At 46.9% G+C, this 26848-nt stretch overlaps 2 protein-coding genes across 14 annotated transcripts in view; one reads left to right on the forward strand and one right to left on the reverse strand.

Annotated features, from left to right (window-relative positions):
* The first annotated feature begins 1601 nt into the window (after positions 1 to 1601).
* LOC104141128 (acyl-CoA dehydrogenase family member 11) lies at positions 1602 to 20367 on the forward strand. 2 transcript variants are annotated; one of them, XM_009670252.2, is made up of 15 exons: positions 1602 to 2004; positions 5420 to 5652; positions 6357 to 6456; positions 6820 to 6937; positions 7800 to 7942; positions 8045 to 8194; positions 8728 to 8822; positions 9086 to 9185; positions 10576 to 10716; positions 11130 to 11222; positions 11684 to 11791; positions 17461 to 17632; positions 17866 to 17932; positions 18234 to 18370; positions 19871 to 20367. In XM_009670252.2, the coding sequence occupies exons 1-14, from the start codon at positions 1888 to 1890 to the stop codon at positions 18358 to 18360; spliced, it is 1764 nt and encodes a 587-aa protein (XP_009668547.2). In that variant the 5' UTR covers positions 1602 to 1887; the 3' UTR covers positions 18361 to 18370; positions 19871 to 20367. The 2 variants fall into 2 exon arrangements, with proteins under 2 accessions (XP_009668547.2, XP_009668548.2); XM_009670253.2 differs by having other exon boundaries at positions 1607 to 2004; positions 19795 to 20367.
* Positions 20368 to 20951: 584 nt separating this feature from the next.
* MTMR3 (myotubularin related protein 3) overlaps positions 20952 to 26848 on the reverse strand; it is an 88313-nt gene continuing 82416 nt past the window's right edge. For all 12 annotated transcript variants that reach the window (XM_068911873.1, XM_068911861.1, XM_068911872.1 and 9 more), the window contains one exon: positions 20952 to 26846. In XM_068911873.1, the coding sequence (XP_068767974.1) occupies positions 26675 to 26846 (172 nt within the window). In that variant the 3' untranslated portion in view covers positions 20952 to 26674. The remainder of the gene's footprint in view (positions 26847 to 26848) is intronic.

A 26848-nucleotide genomic window follows, 5' to 3' on the forward strand; every position in this document is an offset into this window, starting at 1 on the left:
GCGCCGGTCCGACCCCCCCCCAGGAGCGGGGAGCCCTGAGGAGCCGGTCCGACCCCCCCCCCGAGGAGCGGGGGGCCCTGAGGCGCCGGTCCGACCCCCCCGAGGAGCGGGGGGCCCTGAGGCGCCGGTCCGACCCCCCCGAGGAGCGGGGAGCCCTGAGGCGCCGGTCCGACCCCCCCCGAGGAGCGGGGAGCCCTGAGGCGCCGGTCCGACCCCCCCCGAGGAGCGGGGGGCCCTGAGGCGCCGGTCCGACCCCCCCCCGAGGAGCGGGGGGCCCTGAGGCGCCGGTCCGACCCCCCCCCCGAGGAGCGGGGGGCTCTGAGGCGCCGGTCCGACCCCCCCCCAGGAGCGGGGAGCCCTGAGGAGCCGGTCCGACCCCCCCCCCGAGGAGCGGGGGGCCCTGAGGCGCCGGTCCGACCCCCCCGAGGAGCGGGGGGCCCTGAGGCGCCGGTCCGACCCCCCCGAGGAGCGGGGAGCCCTGAGGCGCCGGTCCGACCCCCCCCCGAGGAGCGGGGAGCCCTGAGGCGCCGGTCCGACCCCCCCCGAGGAGCGGGGGGCCCTGAGGCGCCGGTCCGACCCCCCCCCGAGGAGCGGGGGGCCCTGAGGCGCCGGTCCGACCCCCCCCCGAGGAGCGGGGGGCCCTGAGGCGCCGGTCCGACCCCCCCCCCCCCGAGGAGCGGGGAGCCCTGAGGCGCCGGTCCGACCCCCCCGAGGCGCGGGAACCCGCCGGTCCGACCCCCCCGAGGCGCGGGGCCTCCCTGAGGGGCCGCTCCGGCCCCCCTTGAGGCGCGGGGCGCGGGACGGGGCGGCCCCGGCGGTACCTGAGCCGCCGGCCGCGCTCCGCCAGCCCCGGGCCCGCGGGCTCCCCCTGCCGGCGCCGCCGGGGCCTGCGCGGCGCTGGCGCTGGGCCGGGCCGGAGCGGCAGCCGGGGGAGCGGCCGTCCGTCGGCGCCGGCCGGGCCTGGCCCGCGCGTGGGGCCGCCGCAGCCGGGCTGGGCCGCAGCGCTCGGGCGCTGCTTGTATCGCCAGCGGGCCGCCCGACGTTGGGCGGGTTTGGGGGTACTCGGTGCCACAGGGAGCACGCGCAGGGGGCTCTGGCACTTCCCCGGGGAAAAGGAACCATTTAATATCATCCTGACTGAAATTAAAGACGTCAGGGACTTCAGAAGAAGCAGATGCTTTTAGGATCGAGCATCGCAGCCCAGGGCTCTAGCGGGGAGGATGAATTCCTCCTTTAACCAGTAACTTATTTACAGAATATCCTAGCGAAACCGTTTCTTCCCGTTTCCAGGCAGCTTGTCATTCTGCAGATGGGGAAAGGTCTTTTTTCCTTCTCATCTCTGCCGCTTTATTAATGGCCAAATTCATCCTCACGAGCAATTCAGCGGGGATCCCAGAGGGAACACGTGCTACCCCAGCTCTGGACAAGTCAAAACCGCTGCCTGGCTTCCATGACTTGCCCGGCTAACAGGGAGATGCAGCGTTTTCCCTGCTACCTGTTTCTGATCTCTTTCCAAAGACCTTTTCCCTAGTTAGTCGCCAACAGCTGGTGCAAAGCTCCGCCCAGAGGGAGGAGAAAAGACATAACTGATTTTCAAGAATAACTTGCGACAGTAAAACAAAACGGGATTGGTGCTAATGTCAAGCCAGGGCTGGTCCAAAGGTGAGAGCTGCTGGAGTAACCCCCTGAAACGCTTTGCAGAATCAGGTTTGCCCGTCACTTCCCCCGCGGAGGCTCCGCGCCGCGCGCCCGCCCTGGCGCTTGGGTCCCTTTCTGCCTCCCGTCTGGGAGAGGTGCCGAACCTGGAGCTGTGAAGGGCTCGACACGTCCGCAGGGCAGGGGCACCAGGCTGGCGTGCAGGACAAGCAAGCGTCAGGAGGTCTGGGAATGCCCTTCGCGACGAGGGGAACTGAGACCCTCTTTCAAGAGCAGCCCGAGATTGGGAACCAGTATTTGGAAGATGCTTTGCTTCAGAGTTACTTGAAAACACACCTTCCTCCCAAGGTCTGGCATGCATGTTTGTGTTTGTGTGCGTGTACACAGTGCAGGCCTGGCTAGCGAAGCTGCACTGGGGTCACTTGTTAAGACTATGAATTGATCCTTTCTCTGAACTCCTTTATTCTTTCAGTGTTGAGCTGGGGGGAAATTATCAGCATTCTTTAAAATGTGATTTATTTGAATCTGTGCTCAGGCAAAAAGTCCTGCCAGGGCTTAAACAGAAATAGAAAGGGCTTAGTGGACTCCTGGGACGGGTTTGGGTGTTGCAACAAGTGTGTTGTTTGGGGATTGTCAGTGCCTGTGTTCCTGTGCTATCTGGTCACCCAGAGCAAGAAATTCCAGAGAAAGGACTTTACAACAGGGATGCTTCCAAGCTCTGCTTGGAAGTCTTCCACTTCCCTCCCGCTGAGACGTGGGGCTCTCAAGGAAGTCCCTTCCAGAAAGAATGGGGCATTTTCAGCTTAACGCTCAAGAGCAGTTGGGGGTTTGTTTGTTCTCGACATCAGTCATTGGCTTTTCTGGGACAATTTTCAGCCAGCGAGGGCTCTGTACAGGACTGCAGGGGGGCAGGACCCTGAGCTCCAGGTCTCTGTTCTGTGAGGTTTAGTCGGGGGCTCGTTTTGCCTGCTGTTCTCTGCTGTATAGCGTAGATGAAGTCACCCCAAGGACTGCAACGATTTTTCGCTTTTCAAGGACCAGATCTCCCGGAGCTGTTTCACCTCCCTCTGTGATTTATTCCAGCAGACGCAATAGCGACCTGTAAAGCCACCGTGTGAGTAAAGACGGTAGAACATGGCTCAGAGTGATGCTCTTCTTGCCACTGCTCGGCCTCTGAGTGCATGAGGCCTTGCAGTCTTGAGGCGATAATAGTGTGACTGCAGCTCTGGGAGCTTGCTTTTTTCACAGCCATCACTAAAGACAGGAATGAGGCCTCCCTAAGCATCACTGTGGCTTTCTTGCCAGAAGAGAAGATGGGAGAAAGGAGGATATGCTTGGGCAGCCAGGAAGAGCTTCCTCCTCATCCGCGCCTTTGGACAAAGTGTGATTCAAATCCCTTGAAAAATGAAAGGATCAGTGACATCTATCATCAAGTCTGAGAGATGCTATCCACTCCTTCCCCATAGAGGCAAACTGACTGCAAAATCTACCAGAAAATCAGCAAAATCTTCCTTGCATTTCTATGTTTGGTCCCAGCAGGGCAGTGTTGCCTTGTCACTGAAAGGCAGAGCCCAGGCTCTGCTTTCTGCCTCATGCAGCACAGGCTTGTCTGCAGTCTGAGAGGTCCATGCGAATGCCCTCCTGTCCAGGAGAGCAACAACAGGTGAAGCTTTGTGTGTCCCCCTGAAGCAGACACCTCACTGGAGGTTGATTCCTATCAGACCATTTACCTAAGTCCAGTGGTGAACAAAAATATTTCTCTGGAATGGAGCAAAAGATCTATTTTTTTAAGGTGTTCTCTGGATTACATAGAAGAAAGCGTCTGCTCTTTCTGGGCACAGTTGTGAAGGGACAGCTATTGGTCTTTGATCCCTCGATAAATATGTTTTTTAATATAAAGGATCGTCTGTTTACACTCTTGATATATTTCCAATATACTCATCCCTGGGACATCAAAAGCACTGATTAGGGTGAACAAGACCGCCCAGAAAACGCTGCTAGTTAACGGCTTGTGCCCTGAACCTAATGGTTTGCGGATGACCCCGCAGTATCCCATTGTACACTGTCTGGAGCGCCTAGGCTGCTGTGTGTTTCACTCAGCGGTCCCAAATGCAGGAGCTCTGATTTTGTCCTCTGACCTTGGAAATAAACACATTAACCTGAGCAACACGCTGCATTAAAAGGCTAAGTGCAGTCAGGGCAGGAGCTCACAGATAGGCAGAATGTCTTTTTAGAAACTATGCGTATGGGAATGAAGGGACTACTGCAGCTTGAATTCACGGTAGTGGGCTGATGGCTTCCTTCCACTGTCTGGTTAGGAGCCTGGTACGAGTTGGAGACCTCTTTGGTAAACTCATGTTCTTCCACCCACCAAAAACTACCAGCTAAACAGTTCAAAGGTTCTTGTGCTTCAGGGATTAGTGAAATCCATGTACCTTGGACTCTTAGATTGTATCTCTAAAACAGCCTTTAAATTTTAGTCGAGATATGATAAACATTGGAGGCATACCCCTCCCAACTGAATTGCAACTAGAGCAAACAAGAGGAGTGCAGTATAAGCTATACCAGTTTGACAGGGAGCTCATGCCTGTTTTCGGTTGTGTTGTGTTTTCTATAGCTAAGTATTTCACTCTTCACCTGACAGGAAACTGGTTGGTTGGAGGTTTTAGACTTCCAAAGTACTAACTGGATGATATGTGTTGGATCCTCATTACACACAGAGTGATGAAGGAATCAATCACGGATGTAATTTAATGAAAAGTCAATACGGGGGGAAGCAGAGAAAGGAAAAAGCAGTGTTTGTATTTCATCGACAGCAAACTAATGTTTTATATTTGCGCTACTTGGGTATAGCAACTAGGACTTTCACCTCCACAACTGTCATACTTAGGAGGAAATGATCTTTTCTTGTGGAGATAGGGAACAGCAAAAAGTATTCCTCTGACAAAAGCTAATCTAGATCAGAGACTTCTTTGACCCCCATTACAGTCATGAATGTATTTACAAAACCCAGCAGTGCTAGAGGCTGGATTCATCTGATCTGATATTAATCCTCAGTGAGTCAGATTATTTATGTCTAGGCAAGCTCTCTAGACTCTGGCCACAGTCAGTGAAGAGGAGCAGGTCCCTGTAGAGGGCAGTTCCTCTCACCTGAAAGTAGGGATCTAAGTTGGAATGAATCACTCCCTGCAGGTGCCCCTTTCTCTTCATTAGCTATGGACAGACTGCTCTGTCGCAGTCAGCCAGCCCCAGCTAAAACAAAGGCAAATGAATCCTTATCCAAAGACATTCAGGAAGCCGTTTGCAGAGTGGAAACTTGAATCTGGACACCCTGGGAGCCAGGCTGAAGCTCAAATGGTTGAGCCATCCCTCCTTTTCTAATCTGATAAGCATGTAACTACTGGAAGTTTTCCTATGCGGACCAGGGCTTTCCATTTTGGGCAGCTTTTCCCCCCAGAATTTGTATCCAGCAGTAAATCACAGAATCGCTGAGGCTAGAAGAGGCCTCTGGAGACCATCTAGTCAACCTCCCTGTTCATGAGTGTCTGTGGGACTCTCAGCCCTTGCACAAAAGCTATTCTGTCTTTTGTAAAATCCAGAGATGCTGCCTTTTCAGAAAAGGGATTCTGAAAAAAAAAAAAAGTGACAGCTGAGCACAGCTGTCATTAGCACCCCAGTACAATTGTCTTTTGCCTTTCAAATAGGACTGCAGGCTCCTTGCCTTCCAGGGATGTGCTGAAGGGCCCTTGTTGTTGCTTCATAGGTACTGGAGGAAGTAAGTCAGGACCTGGAAAAATTTGGAAACCGTCTGCAAACAGAGATCAAACCTCTAGCATGGGAATGCGAGTTGAATCCTCCTATATTTCGGCAATATGATGCCTGGGGGCAACGGCTGGATCACATTATCACCTGCCCGGCCTGGAGGAGGATGAAAGAAATTGCAGCAGAAGAGGGGCTAATTGCTGAGGCTTATGAGAGAAGATACTCCAACTGGAGGTAAGGGGGTGGGGGGAAATGGGAGTGACTTGGTACCTTGCTGAATATCCCTCGCTGATTATTCTTAGCAGGGTATGTTCCGCATCTGGTAGGGTTGTTGTATAATGGGTAACAGATGATGCATGGATAAAGGCACACCTACTTCTGTATTGAACAGCAGTGTCTCTGTCCACTGTAATGTTCCACATCAGCAATGATTAGCCGTACCTAATGGCCTACAGTTGATCATCATATTCTTCGATGTCACTTTCCTGATTCTGGGGCCTGGCACTTCCCTGTACTGTTCCAGCTTTACATGCATGCCTGATTCTGGGGCCTGGCACTTCCCTGCACTGTTCCAGCTTTACATGCATGCATCATAACACAGCCACAGGTCTATACTTTTACTTGCGATTTCATTGTATTCCAGCCTTCAGAGACAGCCCCAGATTTACCGTTCTTATGAACTGCATTTAACTGCTTGCACCAGCTGGCAAGCAGTGCCTTTCATCCAGTCCCTGCACTGGCAGTCCCTCTGGGACTGAGAAGCTCTTCTGTTCCACTTTCTCTTGGTTCGAAGTTTCGGCCCTCTCAGAAATGAGTGGCCTGACTCTTACCTGTGCTGGCTGTATCCTTCTTCTGTCTCCCTAGTCAGGATATTTTATCTTTCCGCTGTTGAACTGCCACAAAACCTCTCTGTTTTCAATCGTTTTTTTTTTCCTTAGCCGTGTGCATCAGGCTATCAAACTGTACTTATTTTCAAACTCTTCTGGAGGTTTCAGCTGTCCTCTGGCCATGACGGATGGAGCAGCCAAAGTCATTGAGGTACGAGCTCCACTGGTCTCTCAGAGCACAGCTCAGGCCCTGGTAGCACTGGTTAGAGGCCAGGACACTGGCCAAGCCTCCAGGAGAGCTGATTTGCCATCTGGGTCGCTTCCTTATTCTGTGACTCAGCTTCATTGCCCACCCCCTGTGTTTCTCCTTTAGTTACAAAGTCTTTGTGCCCAGGCTAGCTTTTAGATTTACTTGCAGCACTGAATACAACAATATCGTCTATTCTGAGCCTTGCAAGGATGCTTGTAGGATACGCCATTGTAAGTTAAGGGAACTGTGTAATTTGGTCTGTAAAAGATACATCTGCTGCATTAGGATCTTTCTTCTTGGTTTCTTTTCCCTACCTCAAAACAGTCACTGGGTATTCCTGGATCTCTGAAAAATGCTTTTGACCATCTGACATCCCGTGACCCCAAGAAGTTCTGGACCTCTGGCCAGTGGATGACGGAGCGCAGAGGAGGCTCTGATGTTGGTTAGTGTTCTGAGGGGGGGAAATGACTGCAGTGGCAGCTGGCTGTGTTAGCAATAACTGAGAAAATGAAAGGTGTGGGGAGCTTTCAAAGCCGGGTAGCTGATTTCGGATACCTCAGCAGAAGTCATGTAAATCTGCTCTGCCTTTTACCAACAACATACTCAACATAGTCATTCTGTCCACCGATGCATGCAATATACATGCATACGCAGATACAGAGCTGTGGTCCTTGCACAGATAACCCAGAGATGTCTAGCTCTAGATCTAATCCTTGAGCAAGACAGTCAGGCCCATCCCAGGTGGGACTGAGGACACATTCTTGGCCTTCAACTTTTGTTCCTTGGCAAGTGATAGTAATAACAGAATAGGCCAGGAAATCTCAGAACTCCGTTGCAGAGACAGAAGCGTGGAACGAGAGTCGCCTACATCTAGTGAAACAGCCGTTGGTTTCCTGGTGGGAGAAGTGAAAGGGCCAGCTATGGAATAAAAGCTAGAGGGGTGAGCATCATTGCAGGACTTGATTCCATAGGACCTTTTGTTGTTCTTGGCCATGGTAGTCCTAAAAAAACGGAAGCGCTGGATTATAAATCACGGTGCACTTGCCTACAAAGTGCTGCTGTTATCAGCTGTTAGCCTGGAACAATTGCTGGAAAGGCTCACATTCAACAGAGCGCATTTTCTGTCTAGTACTTAACCCTGGCTGCATCTTTTATCCAGGGTCAGTGAAAGAGATTAACAGCTAATCCATATTTCGTCTTGATAGCAAGAGGCGATTTAAAAGAGCTTCTGCTAAAGCTGAAAATCAGCACTGATTGATACAAAAGTTCCCATAAAGCCAAGATCTCCTGCTCTTTTCTTGCAGCTAATGGCACAGAGACAGTGGCCAGAAAGCAGCCAGATGGTGCATATCATCTCTATGGCTTTAAATGGTTTACATCAGCTGCTGATTCTGATGTGACATTGACCCTGGCGAGGATAGCAGATGCTCAAGGACATGTAAAACAGGTCTGTTTCACAGTGGAAGGCTGTGAGGAGGTAGGGGCATGCTTTTGCTTCTTTTTTTCATCATAACAAAATCTTCTTTGCATGCTTTTTTAATGGCTCCAGGGTTCTGGAGGCTTGTCCCTGTTCTTCCTGAAGGTTCGAGATGAGGAGGGGAAGCTGAACAACATCAAAGTGCAAAGGCTGAAGAACAAGTTGGGTACACGCCAGATGGCAACAGCAGAGCTATGGCTAGAAGGAGCTAAAGCAGAGCTAGTACGTAAGATTTCGCCTCATCGGGGTTTTGGCAATGATACCAACTGAGGAAGTTCCTCTCTTCTGTGACTGGTTGTTCATTCCACAGAACCCTGCCCCAACAGAGCTGTGTGTAGGACAGAGCTGTGAAGAGCTCAGGCCACTGATCTGAGTTTAAAGTAATCCCAGGGGAGGGAAAAACAAAAAAAAGAAAAAGTCATTTTAGGCTGGTTATTTCCCTAATCCGGTTAGGCCCAGCTGAGGGACAGTTCTGTGTAGCGTGCAGGTGGGAAAGGCAGCCCAGGACCAGAAGTGATCATGCTAATATCGTCTCCAAAGCCACCTCTCTGGTCATGCCACAGACTTGGATAAAATGAGACAGCCATATTTTAAAGCAAGCACGTCTTTGTGGTGCCTGAGGACAGACAGAGACAGAGTGGGCAGCCTATATCTATCTGCCTGTTGACACATCTCTCACCAAGATAGATGTGCTGCAGCTTCCGAGGCCATGCAAAAGGAGGTTTAGATCAGCCTTTGTTCCTTGATGCTTTCAGATCTCTGCAGAGGGTCGTGGAGTGGCCTCCATCTCCAACATGCTGAACATAACTCGGATCCACAATGTCATTGGTGCAGTAGCTTCCATGAGAAGGTGAAGGCAGCTTGGCTCCCCTGGGCCTGAAGGAGTAGTGTCTCGGGACAAGGGGAGTGTCTCTGCTTTGCGAGACTTAGCATCGCAGCTGATTGATGTATTATGCTTTGCGGGCACAGGTCTGGGATCAAGCAGTGCTGGAGTGAGTTGGCCTGTGGGTGACCTAGGCTGGCATGCTACAGCTGAGTAGAGTTCTTCCAATGGGAATGGCTGAAAGGGGAGATTGCTGGTCTAACTCCTTTCCCTGGCTATATTCTCTCTAGGATGATCAGTCTGAGCAGGGAGTATGCCCTTAGGCGGGTTGTCTTTGGGAAGCTCCTCAAGGACCATCCCCTCCACATGCAGACCATAGCCCGGATGGAGGTAAGGCTTCTTGGAGCTGAGCTGGATCTGTTGATGAGGAAAGAGCGCAGATTCTTAGCTGCTAATGAGCACAGCCAACCTGCCTCTGCGTGCCACAGTCGGATGTGGCTGTCTCCTGCTACAGTGAGATGTATGCAACAGGGGACTGACACATTCTAGTGGGATTTGATCTGACAATTGACCCAGCTTCTCTGCTGGACTTCAGATTATCCTAAATAACAATTACCTGGGAACTATTCTGAGAGGTTTGCCAAAGTTCATGCATGCGTCTACTATGCCACAACCTCTGAAGTTGGTCAGTAGCATCTGAATCCAAACATGACAGCACAGTCTCCTAAGTTGGAGTTAACAGACTGTTAGTACTAAGACCAAGGCAGACGCATCCAACTTGCCTGGTAGCCCACGCACCTGCAGGTGGGCTATTCCCACTATTTGCAACGGGCTTGAAGAATTCCTGAGGAGTCAAAGCACACAACCTAACTAACTTTTGCGAGCAGTTCATGTTCACTATGTGCCTGCACAGTGCTCAGTGCCACAAGATACTGAGCCTGAGTACAGCCTCTAGGTGTGAACGTAAGACCACGAAAGAGAGGGAGGTATGAATTGGCACTCTGGCGCTGAGTGGAATTTCCTATCTGGGCCTTAGCTCACTGCAGAACATCTCACTGCTTTGCATCAATGCTGAGCTATAGCAGACCACTACTTCCACAGGACACAGGTGGCTTCCACCCCTACCAGATCTTCAAAAAGAAGGCACACGGTTCTGTTCCTCTCTTTGCTACTTCTTGGTTTAAGCCGTGTAATGCCAACACTTGTCCTTGGGCTGCAATAGGTCTGTGCAAATATTTAAACTAGCATTTAAAAATCCTTGTGCAGGATTAGGGGGCATTGGAGGGAAGTGGTGTCACCCAAAAATCTCAGTATCCCAAAAGTTCCGAAAGCCCAACTTGCCAGGGAAGCAGGTTGCTCGGCAAGGAATCTGCAAAAGACCTTGCAGATCCTGGCGGTCAGCGGCTGACCTTCAGACATGCATGGTCTCATGTTCTTTATCCTTGGAAAGGATGTGGATTTGTGACCTGGATGCCTGGTGAAAGCTTTGATGTGGCTCCTAATAGGCCTAATTGAAATGATATTGTCCCTTTCCCGACACTGGACTGCAGTGACCATGAGAGGCAGCTCCAGACTGGCTTCAGTATTTCACGCTTGGTGCCTTGGCTGCTGGGCAAGCTTTGTCTCTGAACTTGTGGGTCTGTACAGGAGTAGCTCTTTGCCCAGGTCTGAGTATTGTGCATCCCTTCCAGATAGTGTCATGGCACATCAGCAGACCAAGCTGGAATCAGTTCGAGTCAAAGGTCCTTGCCAGTGAAGGATCCCACTTCTCTACCTGCAGGTGCAGACCCGAGGGGCATTTCTTCTGCTTATGGAGATAGTTAGACTGCTTGGACTTGTAGAAACCAACATGGCAAATGAGCAAGATCAGCTTCTCTTGAGATTGCTAGTACCGGTTGCCAAACTTTACACTGGGAAGCAGGTAAGGAACAACCAGCTTGATCAGCCTGGAGTGGGTTTATGTGGCACATTACCAACCTCAGAGCTGGAAAGAGGTGTGATTAACACAGACAACATGAGGGGTAGCAAGTAAAAGGCAAAAACTCTCCTGGAATATAGAATAGACATGTGCACCCCAGGCTTTTCCTTACCTAGAGAGGACTGTACTGACAGACAGTCTCCTTGGATCTTCTCTTAAGATCCAGCTGCTCATGCAGATCCTCTCCTAGTGTTGCTCAGTCCTCGTTCCCCTCATTTAATGAGCAACCTGCCTCAGCAAATCAGTGGGATCCAGTTGGTCCCATCCCAGCGGGAACTGTCATGTGATATTAGATGTTTGTGGCTGCTTTCTCCCCTCGTGCAATACGGATCATACTAGCTCTCTGCGTTTTGCAGGCTTCTGCTGTTGTTGTTGAGGCAATGGAGTGTTTTGGAGGACAGGGTTACGTGGAGGATACAGGCCTGCCAGTCATAGTCCGTGATACTCTGGTAAGAAAGCAGCAGGAGAAACAGAGAAAGCTCCTTACTCAGAAGCCCTTGGGTGTCACAGAATTCCCTCCAGAGTCCTCTAGAGCTGCTTGCTACATGCTCAAAGAAAGACACAGTCCTCCCTGGACCCACTCCAGCTGTGGCAGCTCCTTCCCAATTGCCCTCCTGCTCAGCCCAATCATCACCCCATTCAAAGTGGGTTACAGCAGCTCTGGAGAGCAGAGGACATGACTTTTCCCTGTCATGAGGGATTGTTTCTTAGCTCAGTAATGTAGCTGGCCCCCTAACACCAATCACTAAGGCTCCTTTCTGTTTGTGGTGAGGCAAGAAATCTCTAGAGATTTCCCTGATATCCCTTAACTCTGCCCCACCCACCTCTTTGTTCCCTCTGTTTCCCCTGTTACTGCAGTCACTCCAAGAGGCTCCTTCACGCTCTTTCCACAGTCTCTTCTACCCCACAGGTGCTGTCCATATGGGAGGGAACAACAAATATTCTATCGCTTGATGTACTGCGATCCCTCACCAAGAGTCAAGGAGAGGTGATGGCTGTGTTCTCCTCCACAGTGCAGGTGAGCCCACATCAATAGCACCAGTCAGCCCGCTTTGTCTGTCTTGAGAGAATGTCATTTGGGATTAATGCTCCCAGCTGAGACCAGTAGAGAACATGATCAAATTCAAAGTTTTAGACAAGCGTGCAGAAGGTGTCTCACAATTCTGCTCTTTAAGGAGAACTTACAAAAGCAGAATGTAGGCAGTATTGGTCTTAGGATCCTTGCGTGCCGCAAAAAATGTGGATACTTTCATCTCAACGGTGAAGAGTTTTGCATTGTCAGAGTTCCGCATGACAGGTACCAATATAAGTATATTTTTAATGTGAAAGGAGTCACCCTCCTGAATCCAGAACAATTAGTGGGTTTGTTTCTTAACTGGAAAAATATCATCTTTCCATGAATCTTGTCAAGGCCATTAAAAATTGTTCCCCCCGACCCCAAGCACGACTGCTGAATATTACAAGTGTTCGCTAGAGCTACCCACTGCACGATGACTTGCTGTGTTTATTTCCACTTAAAAGAGGGAAAGAGCCAAGGAATTCCATTGCTGCCTTCTTAGATTTGTACTTCTCTGGCTTTACCTACAGGCTGCTCTTTTAAAGGTGCTCAGATGACAATCACAAAGAGTTAATATTCAAAGGAGCTCAGAATTTCATGAAGGTAGATGGGCATCAACTGTCTTGTTACATCCCTTAATGGGACACCGGAACCAGTCTGAAAGGCATGAGCAGCATCTCAGAGGGTAGTCTCTAACACCTCCTTTGGGGGTTAGTTAATCCAGATACAGCAATTCAGATTACATTGGTGCAGATACAGTGAGGAAATTCTGGGCATCTGGAGTGCTCAGTTTGCCTCTGCTCAGCCTTCATTTTTTTCATCCAGACCCTGTGAGAAGCAAAAAGGTCTGAGTCACCTCACTCCCTTCAGCACTGACAACTTGCTGCTTGAAGATGATGGCATAGGCAGAGACAGAGTAAAGACAATATCTTCACAGTAGGAGAGATGGCTGTTTCAGCACAATGGTGTTTGAGCTGTTGCAAGCCAGACTTCCCAGGGAAAGAAAGGCGACTTTGCTAAGAGACAGTGTAGGAGCAGGCACATTGCAAAGCATGCTAGTCATACACAGCACAACAAAATACAAAATTCTTACGGTGGACTCTGGTACATCCAGTAGAGAATCTTATCCATCCATCACGTCTTTCAAGAATACACTAGGAAGAACCTGACTCCTCACGAGTGGTTACAATTAACAACTTCTGTTGTGTTTCAAATCCACAACTGAACTTTATTCTGTACTGACCCTCTCTCTTACCTTCAGGGACAACTGTCTTCTAACCATCCTCTCATACAACTTTTGTTAAAGGAAAAATACCTCACACAATTTGTCTAACCGACAAAAAAGCCAAATCTACTCATAAGCTAATGAGCATACCTGCTAATTAAAAAGCCAACTGGTCCAGCTGTTGATAAAAAAAGTAGTTTACTCTGACACTGAAGGTAATGGAGTGGAGCAGGAAAGGAGGGAATGGTGGGCTCTAAAAATAACTTGGAAAGGAGCTGGCGTCCACAGGCTTCCTCACTTACGCTAATTTAAACTAAGTAAATACCCCACAAAGGTGCTGTGCCTCAGTCCTAAGAGCACCTTATTGGTGTAGCTGAGAGGGCCCCTTCAGATTCTTAACTACTGGATAATTGGAGAAACGCTAAAGAATTCAGCAACACGATTCAGAGCAAATAATTCAGCAGCTGTTACGCCGAGTATAGACTTATTAATTAGTAAGCTCATAATGACTCTTGCTCTCCCATAAATCAAGCTTTACATGAGGCTGCATGGTGAAGAAGCAAGTATTGATTTTAAAATCCTCCAAATTCCAGCAAGTGTTGTTGCCTTTTCTGTTAACATCGTGCTTAGACTGCCTCATTTCCACGGATTTTGGCAACGGAGCGATCAGAATTAGCTGAGCTGGGAGGGCTGTGCTGGTACACGTGGTTCTGGATGTAACAGATCGTACTTGGCAAGTTTAATTTGGGCATACCAGAAGCCTTTTTCCCTTATGCCTTCAGCAGCCAGGCACTGGAAAGGCAGACTGGGAGGTATTTCTGCTTATGAAACCAGGGCACACAGCCGCGTATCCTGGGCGCTACTGAGCCGACACCACCTTTCTCAGGGTTCGACACTGGTGAGAACTGGGAGTGCCTCTGCAGCACTGGGCAGGAACATGCTGAGTTTCTACACCAGAATCACGGTTTCACTTACAGGTGACAGATACACAGTCCCTTTCTGAGCTCCAGTTCTCCAAATTCTCTTGGCTCCTGGGAGTATGGCTCTTTTTGAAACATCTTTACTATACTTTACTACCTAGTGAGGAAATCAGTTAGTCTTTCGTAAAGGGATTTTTACTATTACAATCCCTTTTCTTTTTATGAAAGCTTCTCCAAAAAAATAGTACAGTTCTTTTTATCAAATTTCCATCAAAGATCTCAGTTTGTAGGTCTTGTAGCCAATGAGAGAGGTTTCTTTGGAGAAAGAAGCATTAGACTTGCACCTTGTTCTCTGAAGATCTTATCTTAGGGTAATTTCCTCCCCCTACCCCGCTGCTACCAGTTTCTGCTTTTATCTGGTGTCATTCGGCTCTGCTGACTGTGGGATAACAGAGGGCTGATGGTGCTGCATCCCCCTGGTTTTGTGATCTAGGAGCAGTAATCCAGTGACATAGTTATCTTCGGAAAAAGGAAAATACAGAGAACTTCTTTGTCCTTTGCACAGTGTGGTTATGAGAGGCTGAATTTTTATGGTTCTTGATACATAGGCAGGTTTGTTGCAAGGGAGATAAACCATCCTGTCCAGAGGTAATCAATCTGCACAGACTCACAAGAACTCATGGCAAGAACAGGAAGGGCGAGAGGCAGTCCTGAATTCCCATCAACCATGTGGGAGTTTCAGATGGGTGCTACATCGGGGCAGTAATTTCATGCTATGCTAAAATTTTATTTAGCTGGAATTTTGAGCCAGAGCAATGAGTGTGCTTTAAAATTCAATTACAATCTAAAAAGTGACTCTAAAATGGCACCTGGGAATTCTCCATTTATTGCATGTTAGTGATTTCAGATTAAATTTGGTCACATCACAAATACCGTTGTCTTTCTGAACGCCAGTCCTGCAAACATCTTCCAGAGCTCAGAATCAAACTATCTTATGCCTCAGCAATGGCTGTGTAAGGCTGAAACCCTATCTGTAAATTGGCTATAAAATCTAAGTCACTTGATACTGTTTTTAGGTCATTTTCAGACTATAACCATAGTTTTAACATAGCAGGAAACAAATCTAGGTTGTTAGAGTGAGACTACCTATCTGATTGAAATATTAATGTGAGGCTTGTGGTTCAACTTCTGCTTTAGATGTTCTCTCTGTTGCTGCATTTTTATATAATCATGATTATTGTTTGTTGTAAGTAAAATCTATTCTGTCTTGCTTGCTAGTTAACTTGTGAGAGCAAACAAATGAGTGACAGCTTAAATATTCCTATGATAACCTGAAGGAATAAGAAATGCTGAAGCTCTGAAGCTCTTTCGCTCTCTGACAACAGTCAGGAAGGAACCGTTACAACAGGCACGTTGATGCTGTATGCGTTTGCCTCCCCTCAGGAGGCAGGAACTGGAGTAGATCAACATGCAGGAGAGAAAAACAGCAGTTGCTTCTGCCTTGAACATCATCCCTGAAGCAGCTGTCTAGCCTCACATTTTCAAATGTTTCCCCTCTCTCTCTTTGCAGTGGAGGATGTGGAAAAAAACCAGCTTGATCTTTCAGAAGATTGAGTGCTTTCGGTTAGAGAAAGAATGAGTGTTAACGTTAAAAAAAAGTGTAAATTACTGGAAAGAGAATATAGTCATTTTTATGCTTTATATCCTTGATCTACGCTGGCGAGGTCTTTAAACCGGGAAAAAACAAAGCAGTGTAAGATGTCGCAGTTCGTACCCCAACCGTTAGCTCCAGGGCGCTGAGAGAAGCACATACGTAGTCCCTATGCTTTGCAAGGCCTGTCTGATGCTGGCTCCCACCCAGCCTGCTGGGAATCTGTTTATGCCTTTGGGGTCTTTGATCTTTGTTGGCAACAAGCTCTGAGCTACTTTTAAAACATCTTATTAGCATTCTGTGGGTTTGGAGAGTTCTTTGGACTTTATCTTGGCACTAGACCTAACCGCTTTAATGACGATGTTTTTGTATTCGTACAGCATATGCTGTGGGTATTTATTTACTGCCTTGCCTAGAGCACAGAATAGCATCCATTGAGGATTGTGTTTTTCTTGTATTAATAGTCAGAAAATACAGGGCAATGGTTAGGAAGGAGGTATCATGCATAGAAGTATTACAGAAAACAAAACTGAGTTCAGCTTTTACGGTCTGACTCCTACTGTGCAAATAAGCTGTATTTTCATGTACTAGCAAGAGGAATTGCATGATCACCTAAGTATTGAAAGCCTAAAAAAATCAAAAATTAGATCTGTGCAGCATATACTTATAGGCTTTAGCTTCATAAATAACCTGCAAATGAGACTAATTAACAAAAAGCACTTGCTACCATGCGCTACTTAAATACGTAACAGTTCAGTTTTTCAATTTCTGTCCAAGGTAATCCTTTAGTCTTACTTTGTACTGCAGAGAGACAGATTTGAATATTGTCAAGATGTCAGCGCAGTGCATTAAGCTCCTGGGCTGAGACCGTGGATGAAGCCAGGGCCAATTCTGCATGCCGGCAACGTTGGCACATGCTGGGGCAGCTGAGCGCTGAGGTGGCCAGACAGTCGTGGCCTACTTTGCTGCACCAGAGCCCTGGAAAGGCTGGTTGCCTGCGACTGCTGCAGCGGGAGGGCTCGGGGTCTCGAGGCTGGTGACTACTGCTCCGGTGAGAGCTGGCTATTTTGCAGCAGCAGCAGTGGTCGAAGCCCCTCTCTCTTCTCTCTCCTGCTCTAAAAGGCTAACCTCTGCCGGGTGCACCCAGCCGTGCTAGATCATTAAAGGGCAACTATTCTGAGTCTCTTGGCAGACGGTCACTTGTGCTTTCACAAGACATTTGAGACACTAGATAAACAGCAGCGTTGCTCAACCCTGTGTGTGTGTGTGTGTGTGTGTGTGTGTGTGTGTGTGCGCGCGCGCATGCATGTGCGCATGCGCAGACAAGGTCTTACTGGTCTGATCAAATGAAAAGAGCCAGTCTGGTCAAATGGGGCCTTCCCCACAGACACAACTTGCAGAGTAAAGCTCCTTTAAGCCAGAATTGTCCTCTCTGAACACAGCTCTAAGAACTTGGTGGAAGTGAAAATATAAAAGTAGGGGAGGTCACATGTAATTAAAGCCTGACCCGGCTATTCAATTAGAGGGTATTGCAGCTATGATCCGGTCCCCGAGCGCAGCTGGAAAGCCAGCACGGTAACAGCCACACGCTGGGTCTGGCTTACAGGAATGTGCCATTCTTAAGGCACGGTTGTGAGTTTCCTTTTGGCACCGTCCTCTTTCCTGCTGCTGCGTGGTGCTCTAGTTGCTCCACCTATGGCAGTGCGAGTTAGCGCTACCTTGATTTAAGCGTTTTCATTAGTATCTTGCTGGGTGTACTCAGGATTTCATCAGCCTCATTTCCGTGCAGAAGGTAAATATTCTGTAATTTTTCCTGTGATTGTTTTCTTTGCAGAGAAAACTGGAGTTGGCTTCTAGCACTGCAAAACTGGAACCTGCTGTGAAGCTAATGCGGGATGCCATCAGCAGGCTCATGCACCTCGTTCAAAGAGCTGGCTCAAAGGGGGCAGCGACCATGGAGCTAGCAGCAAGAGACTTCTCCTACTCCCTAGCAAGGATCTATGCAGGTAGTGGGAAAAGCCAGATTTCAGACCGGGAAAGGATTTGTAATTAGTCCTAGAGTGTCCTGGTTTCACATGTTCTGGGGTGAACAACAGCTTCAAAGAAAGCTCAGTCCCCGCTTGTAAACTGAAGCTCAGCCTGACAAACACTGTTGAGAAGTAACAACCACCCACTTTTCACTCCCCTTTGCTGTTTTGGCTGGAGTCTGCAAATACTTATGTCTTACATTCTTTCACAGGAGGTCTTTTAATTGAACATGCAGCTCGGCCTGATTCCTCCTCCACAGATGTCTCCGCTGCTCAAAGGTAAGCGGAAATCTCCTCTAGCCCTAACCATTCTAGACAATTCCTTGTGCGATGCAGCAGGCCTTTTTGCTGTGCCTCGCTGAGGGATGTGAGCGTCTGCCAGGGTGAGACCCAAGCTTCAGTATCAGCTTTGATGGAGACAAACAGCATTCTGAGTTGGTTGCTAGCAACATCGTTACTTTTCCTCGCCATGGGGAATCTTTGTTCTGGCAGCAATGAGAAAGATCCAAACTGGAGAGAACTCAAGTTGAAACCGGCAGCATTATGGGACTTGGACAAATTGTTTGCATTCTCTGTTCAGGTGGTGCAACCAAGAACTGTGTCCTGTAGCCACAGAATTAAAAAACAGAGGCTATGATGCTGAGGAAGCTTCCATGGACAGCTGTCTGGTGTATGACGGGAGCCCTGTCTCACGTAGCAAGCTGTGACTCAGCAGAGGTAACTGGGAAAATCCATTCAAGCCTTTGCAAATGGAAAGCGTAGGTTATTGTGTTGCATTCAGTGCAAGCCTTAATGACTGTGGTGAAGCAATGATTTAGGATTATGTTGAATAAAGAGGGCAGCAGTGGCTGTGTCTACAAGAGTGTTTTGGTCCAGAGCAGTAGCGTGGCCTTGAAATGAACCCCCTTAGTCCCCAGTTGCCATACATTGGTTCAGTTTGCAGAGTGGTTTTGCTGCATGCAAATTATATTGCTTTTGGAGGAAACAAAACTGACAGCTCTGCTATGGCTATGCACCAAGCACACTCCAACCCCTAATGGGAACAGGTTACAATCCAAAAATTGACACTTCAGGACAGCTTCGAATTACATATATGATGGGGTCAGACCAAATCATTCTGAAGTAAACCACCAACTACATCAACTGCTTCAGTCTGAAATCCACGGCTTTTCAACTGCATTATTTGCTAATGCAGACATAGCCACCGAGATTCAGTCTGAGACATTGAAATGTTCTTACCAAGTTTTAGGCAAAGCCTGAGTGATCAAATGCAGAGAAGGACTTGAAGAAGCAGTTCTTCAAGTGCTAACTGGTGTTGCGTTTAAAGAAAAGCAACCAAAATCAAGCTGAAAATTATCTGAAGCTGTTTAAATACAGCTGTTTAAATAATTTTGTCATGTTCACCTTCTTGCTTTCCAGTGCTTCTCCTACATGCTCTTTCACCCCGGCAGCTGCCAGGGCAGCCTTTACTAACCCCTGTGGCTGTGAGAATTTGGTCACAAGCTGGGCAGTTGGTACATGCCATTTATACAGGCGACTTCTATGGGAACTGTTGCACTTGTTTCAGGAGCCCTCAACTCAGTGACTGATCTTGGCAACTTGCTGGCTAAAACAGAAGCTTTGTAACCAAAACTTTCCATTTTCTTAATCTTACCTAGCTAAGGCTATTCTTAAGCAAGCTAATCATTGGGCACTGTTTAGTCTAGCTGTGCTTTTGATTTTTTCCTTGTCCCAAACCAACTTTGCTATGCTTTAAAATAAGCTGAAGTGGAGGCTTTACCTTGTAATGCCCACTGTTAGGTGCCTCCCCACTGGTGAAGCTGCTGACTCAGCTCCGTAGTCAGCTGAGGTGGGTAACAAAACCATCCTACTGCACTTAAGAGACAGGATACAACAATTTGGTATTTACATCTTCATAAATGGGAGATGGCATCAACATCAGCTCTGCTGTACGGAGGTGCTCTGGAAAAGTTTGGGGGAGGAAGTAATTTCAATTACATCACACGAATTACATCAAAACTACACGTTGGTACTGTAATTAATGGAAAATAACTTTTGCCCCCTAGATAGCTTATTAATTTTCTATTTGTGTAGCCTAATGGTACAGCAATTCCTAATGACATAAATTCTACTAACATCAGTTTTAGATTGAAATCCAGTAATCCTCCATCAAAGCAAACACCTAGATATTGATTGCGTGCCTCTCTCCACACTCAGCACTTCAGTCTACCTGCTTGATGTTATCCAGATGAGAAAAAGTTTAATTAGAAAGTTGCTAATAACAGAAGGAAAACAATTTGGAATGGAATATATAACTGCAGAGGGCTATCAACAACTAGGATAAAGAAGGGGAAGAGACAAGAAAGACGAGAAAGAAGCCGTTTTTCTGAACACAAGTTAGCCAACGTTTTGCTGAGGCGAAAGCGCAGGGCTCCAAGAGGACCCAGCTGAACAAGAACACTGTCTCCGAGGAGGAGCATGAGCAAAAAGCAGCGCCTGGAGAGCCCTGTGTAGGAGCAGCAAGCGAATGCTTTGTGGGCTCTGTCTGTCCCAGCTCAGGGGTTACAGTGCCTGAGCCAGGTGGAGCTTCCCCGCAAATTGCACAAAGAATACAGCTTTAGCGCGACCCAGCATTAACAGGCTTTTCATTGCCGCATTTCTCTGCGTTTGCTCTATGTGCTTTTGGGTGAATAAATAATATTGGCTTTTGAAAATGTGCTTATGTCACTTACTTCTTATGATGTAGTTGGTTGCTGTCAAAGAAAAAGGGCTTCTAGGTGTCAAAACACAGGAACCCCTCATGCTGTTAAAAATTAGTAAAGGTGGGGGAAAAGGAACAGGGAAGTTGCAGTTCACAAACCAGGCTAAGAACAAGAAAGTGAGAACCACGTGGCTCTAACCTAGGTGATGAAGTTAGCAAAATCCATCACCAGAGCTGTATGTGGGAAGGGCAGAAGGGTCTAACAACGTGCGATGAATACAACAGAAAATGGAAGTCATCCGTTTTTTAACCAGCATCTGAAATTGTTTGCAGAACTGGCCACGGACCAGCTGGGTCCTCCAATCTTGCTAGGTATTGGGCTTTGGCAAGAGTGATGCCGTCCAGGCTCGCTGTCAGTTTGGGCTTTCACAGCACCTCTTGCTGTAAGTTTTAGACACACCTTTTTTTTTTTTTTTTTTTAAACACTGGAATTACTTTTTCCTAATATACAAGCTATGATTTGCCTAAAAATAAACCCCACAAACTGGGAGGCCTGCAAATGAACCGAAACACAAAACACAAGGGACTGTAAAATGGTCACTGTGTAGGAAAATGACAAATTTATTAAGATCTAAAGATTCACTCTGAGGCTACAGCAGAATAAATGCTGTTACAAACAAAGAAGCACTAGGGTCTAACAGTTTATACTGCTGCTAAACAGCTCTCTGCTCTCATAGGTTTGCATGTTTTAAAACATTTAATGTTCTTGAAGTAATTAATCAAGACTTCAGATGTCATTTTAATACAAATTCCACCAAAAAAATGTACAATCAAATGCATCACTGGTTGCCACTGCAAGATAAAAATCATTTAATAACATAACTATGGGAAATCGTTTTAAAAAACATATTTGTTAAATAGTAAGATAAAACTTTAGCAGCATTTAAAAAATTTGAAAGTCCAAAGAGTATGGTAATCTTAAATCGCGAAATGCAACACTCCGAGCTCCAATGCCTGTATTACGAGTGTAAAATGAAAGGATGGAAGTTTATTATTCCTCTGCCCAGGAAACGGGATGTCGCTTTAGTATATGGACAGTAAGACAGACAATGTTTGTACAGACGTGGCTGTATTCAAATCTTACACTTCTGCTTCTATTCCCTTGCTCTCATGCTGGTGGATTCCCACTTCGACAAAGAACTGAGTTGAATAGTTAAAAAAGTGCAAACCAGAAATTTCATGCTCCCTGGGCTAGATTTTGGCTGTCTCGTCAGACCTGATGTGCTCCTTCAGCGGTATGTTTGTCTGCAAAGGTACTGAACGCCCCACAGGAGACTCACCAGACTGTCCTCTAAAGAAAAAAAAACCCAACCAGGAGCAAACATAATTCCTAGCAGCACAGCTATAAATACACCGTTCTGCGAGCGCTGTATGAACAAAAGCTGCGTTCACTCACATTCCTCACTTGACTCAAAAAAGAGCCTAAATTGCTGCTTTTCCTTTTTACTCAGAAAAGTAATCGCTAAACAGTTTCTGAGTGATGCCAAGCCATGGAGTCTAACTGAGGAATCTAACTCTAAAGGCTACACAAACCCTGATCTGGATCCTGCACGTGAACACACGTTGCAGAACCGGCCTTCATTTAGCAGTGTCGGCATCTGCTTTTCTGCATCTCCCTCCAGGACAGCCTAGAATAACACTGCCTTTTACCTGATTCGGACGCTGGTGAGTTCTCTCAATTGCTCGGACTGATATCCAGGAATAAATCAAGATCTACTAGAGGGGCAAGTATAGAATAATCATAAAATAGCTGTATGCCCCTTTTCAATTAAATGACCTCTCTATCAGCTCAGCTTTTTTTGCACACAGTTGTTGCCCTTTGCAGCCTCATAACATACTTCAGAACAGTAGTTCAAAATCTCTCCCAGCTTGGACATTACCCCACAGGGACAGTCTTTCCTGCTCAGCAAAGTGGTTCTTGACACCTTCTTCCCCTTCACCACCAGATAAAGAACCTTGTTTTTTTTCCATCGTACATATTGCCACCACCATACCTCACCTAAGCGTAAGCGCTGATCAACTAATTGGTGTCCAGCCCTACAACGATGCTTGCCTCTTAACGATTCCTGTTCCAATATACGGCGGCAATGGGCCATTTCCACCAGCAAGGAGTGGTTGGGGTTGCGTTGTCCTACCTGAGGACAAGAGGGGCTTTCGGTTCTCAAAGATTGTCTTTTTCCCTCAGCCACTAATAATGTTTCTGAGACTCTCGATAAGCTGTACAAATTGCCTTTGCACAAGGAGATCAGCTTAAGAAAATCACGGCATGTAAGACAGCACAAAAGCTGCATGTTATGGTAACGCTGTCCTTCTGGACTCACATGCTGTTCAAGAGCAAAGAGAAGAGGAAAGGCTGCTCATTAGGAAAAGCTGATTGCCGGGAAGTGAATTTCTACACAGCGTCAGTCGTGTGCTCCTCTAGCAGAACTACTAGACCGTCGGAAGGGTGGATGCTCTTGATTTGAAGACCTGCACAATCACAGCCTTACACTCTGTGGAAATTAAAAGTTCTCGGACTCCTTCCGACAACAGCACGAGAGAATCCTGGGGCTTCGCTCAGTGGTTTCCAGAGAACATCCAAGAATTAAGTGCGAATGTCCAGGGCTGTGAGTAATGGTGTGCACAGAAAGTCTATAGCCACTGCACTACAGAGTAATGAGTTACTGAAAAAGCACTTAGAAGTAACTCAGGTATGAAAGGAGCTATATAAAATCAGATTCTGGTGTATAATTGAAAACCTGCTGTTCCCTTGCATGTTCTTAACAGTGCACAACATCATTATATATGCTTTTTATTTTATTCTTGAAGCTGTAAATACTACTACCAGCTGTGATCACTGCTCTGCCCAAAAACTGCAGTATTATTTGATTAAATAAATACGTTAAGATGATAAAGCAACTGTGCACCACATTTTGTGATTAGAACAGGCCTGTCCTAAAATAACTCAGAGATGCTCAAGGAGCTCTTCAGTCCCCCAGAGAATTCATGACAAATCCTTTCTCTCGACTTAAAATATGTAAGAAAAGAAACGACTGAAAGAGGATGAGCTTAGGTGATGGACGTGCACGCAGCAGGCTGCTGAAACGAGCAAGCAGTCCTAAGAAAATGAGAATAATCGGACCCTTGTGCAGGAGACTTTTGCAGGACAAACAGCAGTTGAGTTTTCCGCCTTCTGGGAAAAGATTAAAAGATATTCAACCTGAGTGAGTTTGGTTTGTTCCCAAAGAGCCATGGCTCCACCATCCAGCATTGAGAATAAGGCAGAAAGTGTGCCAATGAGAACTAAACTCTGATCTTCCCACCACACTGTCGCTGCAATGAATGCCAGTGCTTGCTCACTGCAGCGGATGGGAAACGTAGAGCTTCCTTTCCCAAACTTCACTGAAAGCCGGGGTGAATTCCCTGCTGACCTGGGCCACTTCTGCACTTGGGCTAACATCATTGGATCAAGCTTTGAAATATGATGGTCAGGTAAGGGGAAGAAGAAAAATGAGGTACCAAGGAAGGTTAGATTCTCATACAGCTCTCCAGCCTCAAAGAAAACTGTACTGATTGTACAGGCCAGTACCTGACGGCGCCTGTGGTTTGTGTCTTTTCCTCCTCCCCGGGATTGTTGCACCGGGAAAACCAAGCTTAATATTTTTTCTTCTAAGTTTAGGAGCAACAGTTTGTTGTTCCTTGCAAAGACACACAGTGGAAAAGAAAGCAACAGGAGGACTGCTGCAGCCTCCTTTTTCAAAGGCCTTGGTGTTTCTGCTGAACCTCAAATATATCCCCTATCAAGGACAGGAAAGAAAAATAAAAAATTAGAAAGTGTGTTAGCAAATGCTCCCATGCAAAATTCTAAACTTTATTCACTTTTATTTATATATTTAACAATCCTAAAGTATTTACTTCTTGCTTTGACAAAAATGAAAAATATAGGAGCACTTTACTCTCTTTAGGAGAGAAGGGTTATATATACAGCTATTGAGAGATACTGGTTCCTCCTTTACATACAAAGAAAAATAATATTAATAAAAAAGTGCTTCGTTGATCCAAAAAAGACTAAGAGCTGCAAGCGTTTATTCACACTGTACATCACAGACCCAAAAAACCCGTATCATACCCTCTTGGCACCTGTCATTAGGAACTGCAGAATCTTAGACTTATTTTTGACTGTCTATTTGCACCACAAAACCACACAATGTTAGTGTGTAGAACTATACCATGTCCCCTAAAATCAATCTTCTAATCACCCACCTCAGTGGAAAAGCCAGAGAGACAGGAGCTGCATATCATCCTTTTCCTGTTCCACCTTCCTCTGTTTTACCTGAAACAGTAATGCCTAAACTTCTATTCCAGATATTTACTGCACTTGTTTTAGGAAGAAATACTTACAGCTACAACTCCGACCGCAGACCCTGTCTTTTTCTTTGCTTTTCCCTCCTGATGATTTGAAAACGTTTCAAAACATGTACCAGGGAAGATCCCAAGATGCTTCATTACCAGATCCCCTTCCCATAAGGACACAGGCCGCTATGCTAAACCAGCCTCCTGGACATTCATGTTTGTCTTGTAAATCTTCAGCTTACACTGCAGCAGTGTAATGATCCTCCCAAAGGGTGTGGGAAGTTTAAACATCAAAAATAAATTACCCGGACACTTCTTTCCCCATCCGATCGAACAAATATTCTAAGATGGCTTTCTCTGTATGATACACACCTTGGATTATATAATCCTGACGTTCCACTGAAGGGAAGCACTCCTTTCCCAATACTTGTTAGATTTTTTTTTGAGCTCTTGTATTTGAAACTTTCGAATACTCCAGCGGGATTCTTTGATCTTGAGAATATCACAAGAGAAGTCGTAACTTTGTCTCGGCAATAAATTGTGAAGCAGGGTGTTATCATACACGTTTCTTCCTTGTCAGATTGCACGAAACAAGCTCTACCACAAGGAAAAGGGGATGAGTACCTAACGCTCTCATTTAGAAACATATATTCAAGACGGTTAACACTTTAATGAAGCGACTTTATAAGCTGACTCAGACGGGGACAGAAGGAAGAAGAGGAATCCATGATGATCTTTTTTTAGGTCTCTAATCCTCAGGCAGGATTTTCCTATCTGGAGTATACTGAATATAGACTGAAAAAGGAGGAAACATCCCAGGAGTACTGCAAACGTCAGTGCACTTCTCAGGGACTGAGCCTAGTTAAAATACCAGCACAGCACAGTTGTTCTTTAGTTGCTTTGGATAGTCTCATTAAAGTGCGAGTCTAATCAATAGTACGACAATCTGTATGAACCACGACAAGCGCACCGCTCCAAAAGTAGCTCTGCATTCTGAGTAAACCATCCGACAGATGGGGCAAGGATAGCAGTCTAAGGTCGTCTACTTTCCCACTTGTTTTTAAATAATGAATTGCATTTACAGAACTTCAGAAAGAGGCGCCAGTGTAAAACCAATCTCAGCTCGGCAGCCTGTTCAATCCCCTTCTTCTCACCTCTCTCAAACAAACGCGCACTTTCCTTAGCCAAAGTTGTCCAGCTGTTTCCACTGAGAGCCACAGCTAACAGGGCTTATGGCAATAAAACACGTAGATTATATATGTAAATACAGAGCCGCTGAGTATGGAAATCTGTGATTGATTTCCCCTTCACGCAGTGAGGATAACTAAGCCCACTCTCAAGAACAGAGAGGGAGAGTGCTCTCTTGGGAAAGAGTTTCCCATTTCTTCTAGCAGCAACAGGTTCCCAAACAGCAGTTTCTTGTTTGGAAGTAACAGGAGTGATTGAAAGCACTAGCATTGATGCTATAGGTATTCACACTTTGCACACCGGCTCTGGACTGATTCCCCTCTTCTCCTTTCCTCCGTAAAATAGTTTGTCTGCAACACAGTTCAACAGTGGGACCTACAGGGATCTGGTTCTGGTGCCAGCTCCCTTCCCACTTCACAATCTTCCAGCAAACAAACATACATATATATATTATTATATATATACACACACGCGCGCGCCACGCACACATCCACCCACACGCACACATGCACGCATGCACACAAACAGGACAGAAAGGAGAGGGGGAATAGCTGGAAACAGAGAATTCCACAATCCAGTGGTTCATCCTAGATTTCTGTCCCGCCGAGCAGTGTTCCATGCCCCAAACTCCAAAGTGCACGGCTTCTTCAGTCCTCCCAGTCTCCTCCCACCAAGACTGTGCGTGTCTGTCTGGGGAAGAGTCAACACGGCTGTTCCCCTGTTTCTTCTAGGCTGGAGCTTTAGTTTGATGTGGCAGTGATGGGTTTATCCAGTTCAAGATCAAGGCTGGAACTACTCGGGTGCAAGCTGCTGTAGCACAATTTGCAGACTCTGCTGGGTTCAAAGAGCTGTTGACTAGGAACTGGCACCTTCTGGTTACAGCAACTGGAGCAAAACACATTTCCACAATTCCT

Source organism: Struthio camelus, chromosome 17 (genome assembly GCF_040807025.1).
Source record: "Struthio camelus isolate bStrCam1 chromosome 17, bStrCam1.hap1, whole genome shotgun sequence".
NCBI lineage: Eukaryota > Metazoa > Chordata > Aves > Struthioniformes > Struthionidae > Struthio > Struthio camelus.

Excerpts from the sequence above, each read along its gene's own strand:
- LOC104141128 (XM_009670252.2), top strand. The coding sequence starts at position 1,888 with ATGCCCTTCGCGACGAGGGGAACTGAGACCCTCTTTCAAGAGCAGCCC. Across the intron at positions 6,457-6,819 it reads GAGCAGCCAAAGTCATTGAG|TCACTGGGTATTCCTGGATC; the intron begins GTACGAGCTCCA and ends ACCTCAAAACAG. Across the intron at positions 11,792-17,460 it reads TGTTCTCCTCCACAGTGCAG|AGAAAACTGGAGTTGGCTTC; the intron begins GTGAGCCCACAT and ends TTTTCTTTGCAG.